General features: G+C 34.9%; 1 protein-coding gene across 1 annotated transcript; it reads left to right on the top strand.

Annotated features, from left to right (window-relative positions):
- The first annotated feature begins 346 nt into the window (after nt 1-346).
- Nucleotides 347-1288, top strand: LOC101434766 (olfactory receptor 5K1-like). Its single transcript, XM_012525717.1, has one exon. It carries the CDS (start codon nt 347-349, stop codon nt 1286-1288), a length of 942 nt encoding a protein of 313 aa, XP_012381171.1.
- Nucleotides 1289-3665: the final 2377 nt, after the last annotated feature.

The following is a 3665-nucleotide window of genomic DNA, read 5'->3' as shown; positions in this document are numbered from 1 at the left end:
CAATACATAAACTGTCCTTGAAATTATTTGGAAATACAGAACCAAGTATGAGTAAGCTAGATTTGTGCACTATCCTTGCAAAAATTCATACAGAAAGCGTTTTCTACTCTAAGTACTTTCCTTGTAAATAAAATATTCCTATGAAACTTGATCTCATAGCTTGAGATCACAGAGTTGATATTTAGGGGAGATGATGCCCCTAGAAGTATTTGTACCTATGTTTAAAAGAATGATTGAAGAAGTTTCTCAATCTGTTTTACAAGGGGAAATTTGAAGGGAAAATTAGACACATTGTAAATTAGAATCATATTTTTTTATAGTTCCTATCTCAACACAGAAGGTGAAAATGATAGAAGATAACCACTCCATGAAAATGGAATTTATCCTCATAGGATTTACAAATCGACAAGAGCTGAAGCCCCTTCTGTTTGTGGTGTTCTTTGCCATCTATCTGATCACCATGGTGGGGAATCTTGGATTGGTTGCCTTGATCTATATGGAGCCTCGTCTTCACACACCAATGTACATATTTCTGGGCAACCTGGCTCTAATGGATTCCTGCTGTTCCTGTACTATTACACCCAAGATTTTAGAAAACATCTTTTCAGACAGAAAAATTTCCCTGTATGGATGCATGGCACAATTTTATTTTTTCTGTTTTGCTGAAACTGCAGAATGCTTTCTTCTGGCCGCTATGGCCTATGACCGGTATGTGGCAATATGCAGCCCTCTGCAGTATCATACCAGGATGTCAAAAAAGCTCTGCATTCAGATGACCACAGGGATCTACACAGTTGCAAACTTGCACCCCATGATTCATATAGGGTTACTGTTTAGGTTAATTTTCTGTGGATCTCATCAAATCAGTCACTTTTTTTGTGATGTTTTTCCACTATACAAACTGTCTTGTGTTGATCCCTATGTCAATGCACTGATGATAGTTATCTTTGGAGGGTCAATTCAAATCTTTACTATTACCACAGTCCTAATCTCTTATCTCTTCATCCTTTTCACTATTTTCAAAATGAAATCCAAAGAGGGAAGGGGCAAAGCCTTATCGACTTGCGCATCCCATTTTCTCTCTGTTTCAATATTCTATGGTTCTCTTCTATTTGTGTATGCTCAGCCAAGCTCAGTTAAAGAGGAAGATAAAGATATTCCTGTTGCTGTTTTTTACACTCTGGTAATTCCTTTCTTAAATCCTTTTATTTATAGTCTAAGAAATAAGGAAGTAATAAATGTTGTGAGAAGAATTATGAATAACAAATCTCGTAACATTGTGAAATAATTATCCCATCCTGTAGCAAACTGATTTTGTATGATAAAAACTTTTTTCAAATTAAGGGGGTAAGAAATAAATGTAAAATGACTATTTTGAAAGTAAAATATTAAATTGGTGAAGTAGGAGTTTTGTAAGTCACTTAATGTATACAGGATTATATAAGATCAGAAAGAAGTGTTCCTATTGAGATATGTTTCAGAATATAAGCTCATAGGTCTATAAGGAAGGAGTAAATGATTACACTGGGGGTGGCAAATTGTCTGAGAGTGTAATTTTTCAACAAAGTCAACAATTACTAAGAATAGAAGACTTCCAAAATATTGTTGGAAAATATATTGAATCTCTTATCTTACAAACTCAGGTGTATTCTTATATCTCAAATACTAATCACTTAAGCAACACCATCTATCAGATGGAAGCTGTGCTATTAAATTTGATTCTTAGCATTGTTTTTGTTCTAGAAATTATGTTTGAATATGGATTCATGCAGAATATATATTTGCAAATTAAGAATATTTTCATCTTTATTCTTATACATTTGTCCTCTCAAGAGCTCTCAAATAATGTCTTTATAGTGAGGATTTATCACTTTGTAGCTGCAAATGATGCTACTTATATTTGAATATTATGGTCTAGTTTTGTTAGTTGTCCATGATTTTATGACTGTGTAATTCCTGATTATATCAATTAAGTCAATGGTTTCTTTCCCTGTTGTCTTGTTTGTTATGAGGGATATCACTAACTACCACTGTTTCCTATGTAAATTATGTTACAATAATATCATTAGCAGAAATAATGAGACTGTGTAAGCAGCTGAACAAAAGTATTTATCGATCACTCCAAAGTACGCACTGAAAGAAAACAAATCACTTAATGAGAATCTCATATCTATTAGGCAATATTTCATAAATATTACATCCCAAAGACTTAAGCATTATTTTCCATGTATTTCCAGAGCATAAACTCACACTTTGACTTATTTGGGAGCTTACCCATTTTATCTTGGTCACCTGCACATATGGAATTTGGATCAATACTGCCTTTTCCCTGTAATATTGTATAAGTCCATTCACAGTAGATTAAGTCATAGTTAATAAAAAATGTTTGCAACCTCGGGAAGCAGGCTTGACCCAGTGGTTAGGGCGTCCATCTACCACATGGGAGGTCCATGGTTCAAACCCCGGGCCTCCTTGACCTGTGTGGAGCTGGCCCATGCGCAGTGCTGATGCACGCAAGGAGTACCGTGCCACACGGGGTGTCCCCCCGTGTAGGGGATACCCATGTGTAAGGAGTGCGCCCCATAAGGAGAGCCGCCCAGTGTGAAAGAAAGTTCAGCCTGCCCAGGAATGGCACCGCACAGAGAGCTGACACAACAAGATGAGGAACAAAAAGGAACAGATTCCCGTGCTGCTGACAACAGAAGTGGACAAAGAAGACTCAGCAAATAGACACAGAGAACAGACAACCGGGGTCGGGGGGAAGGGAGAGAAATAAATAAATAAATAAATAAATAAATAAATAAATAAATAAATAAATCTTTTAAAAAAATGTTTGCAACCTAGTAAGGATATTGACTATATGTGTATTACATAAGCATATCTAAATAAAAAGCAATGCAGATTATACACAAACAATTCAGATTCTGATCGGTCAAGATCATCAGCCTAGCCTGGCACATTTAGTTGAAATAGTATTAGAATTTAATGTGCCTTAAGCAAGGGAAAATTTTTTAAAAATAATTGAGGGCAAAAGCAGGAATAATATCATAAGAAGCATCCGTGTTTATGAAAATGAGTTTGATCCTGGGGTGAGGGATGAACAATTAGAATAATGGGTAGACATAGTGGGAAAGCTGGCAGAGCTGTGTGTGGGTTAGAACTATTGGTAAATGTAGAAATAAGGATGGACGTGGATAAGGTTATTGAAAACTTTAATGCTACCCTATGGAATCTGAATTTATCTTAGAAACATCAAATACTGAAGAATTTCTGGGAACAGTGTAATATGATTGTATTTCAAAACACCAATCTATCATTAGATTTGATGGAGACTAACCAAGAAGACTAACCACAATAACTCAAATAATAGATGAAGAGTTCTGAAATTGGAAGAGACACAAGAAAGGAGAGGAACATATAGATATAGGTGCATTTTAAAGAAGAACAAATAATAAATTGTAACATTTCTATAACAAAAAGAAGTCTAATTTTTTCTTTTGAGCATATGTCATATATCAGATTATGTTATCGGTATTCAGTACAGTTCCCAATCAGTGAATTTCCTGATTTTATGATGAATAAACTAATGTGATATTTATGTCTTTGAATGCTAGTGTATTTAAATATTATTTTCATTTTTTTAGAGAAGTTGCAGGTTTACAGGA

Source organism: Dasypus novemcinctus, chromosome 4 (genome assembly GCF_030445035.2).
Source record: "Dasypus novemcinctus isolate mDasNov1 chromosome 4, mDasNov1.1.hap2, whole genome shotgun sequence".
Classification (NCBI taxonomy): Eukaryota; Metazoa; Chordata; class Mammalia; order Cingulata; family Dasypodidae; genus Dasypus; species Dasypus novemcinctus.
The sequence above is the reverse complement of the archived record's forward strand: the minus strand, read 5'-3'. Positions and strand labels throughout refer to the sequence as shown.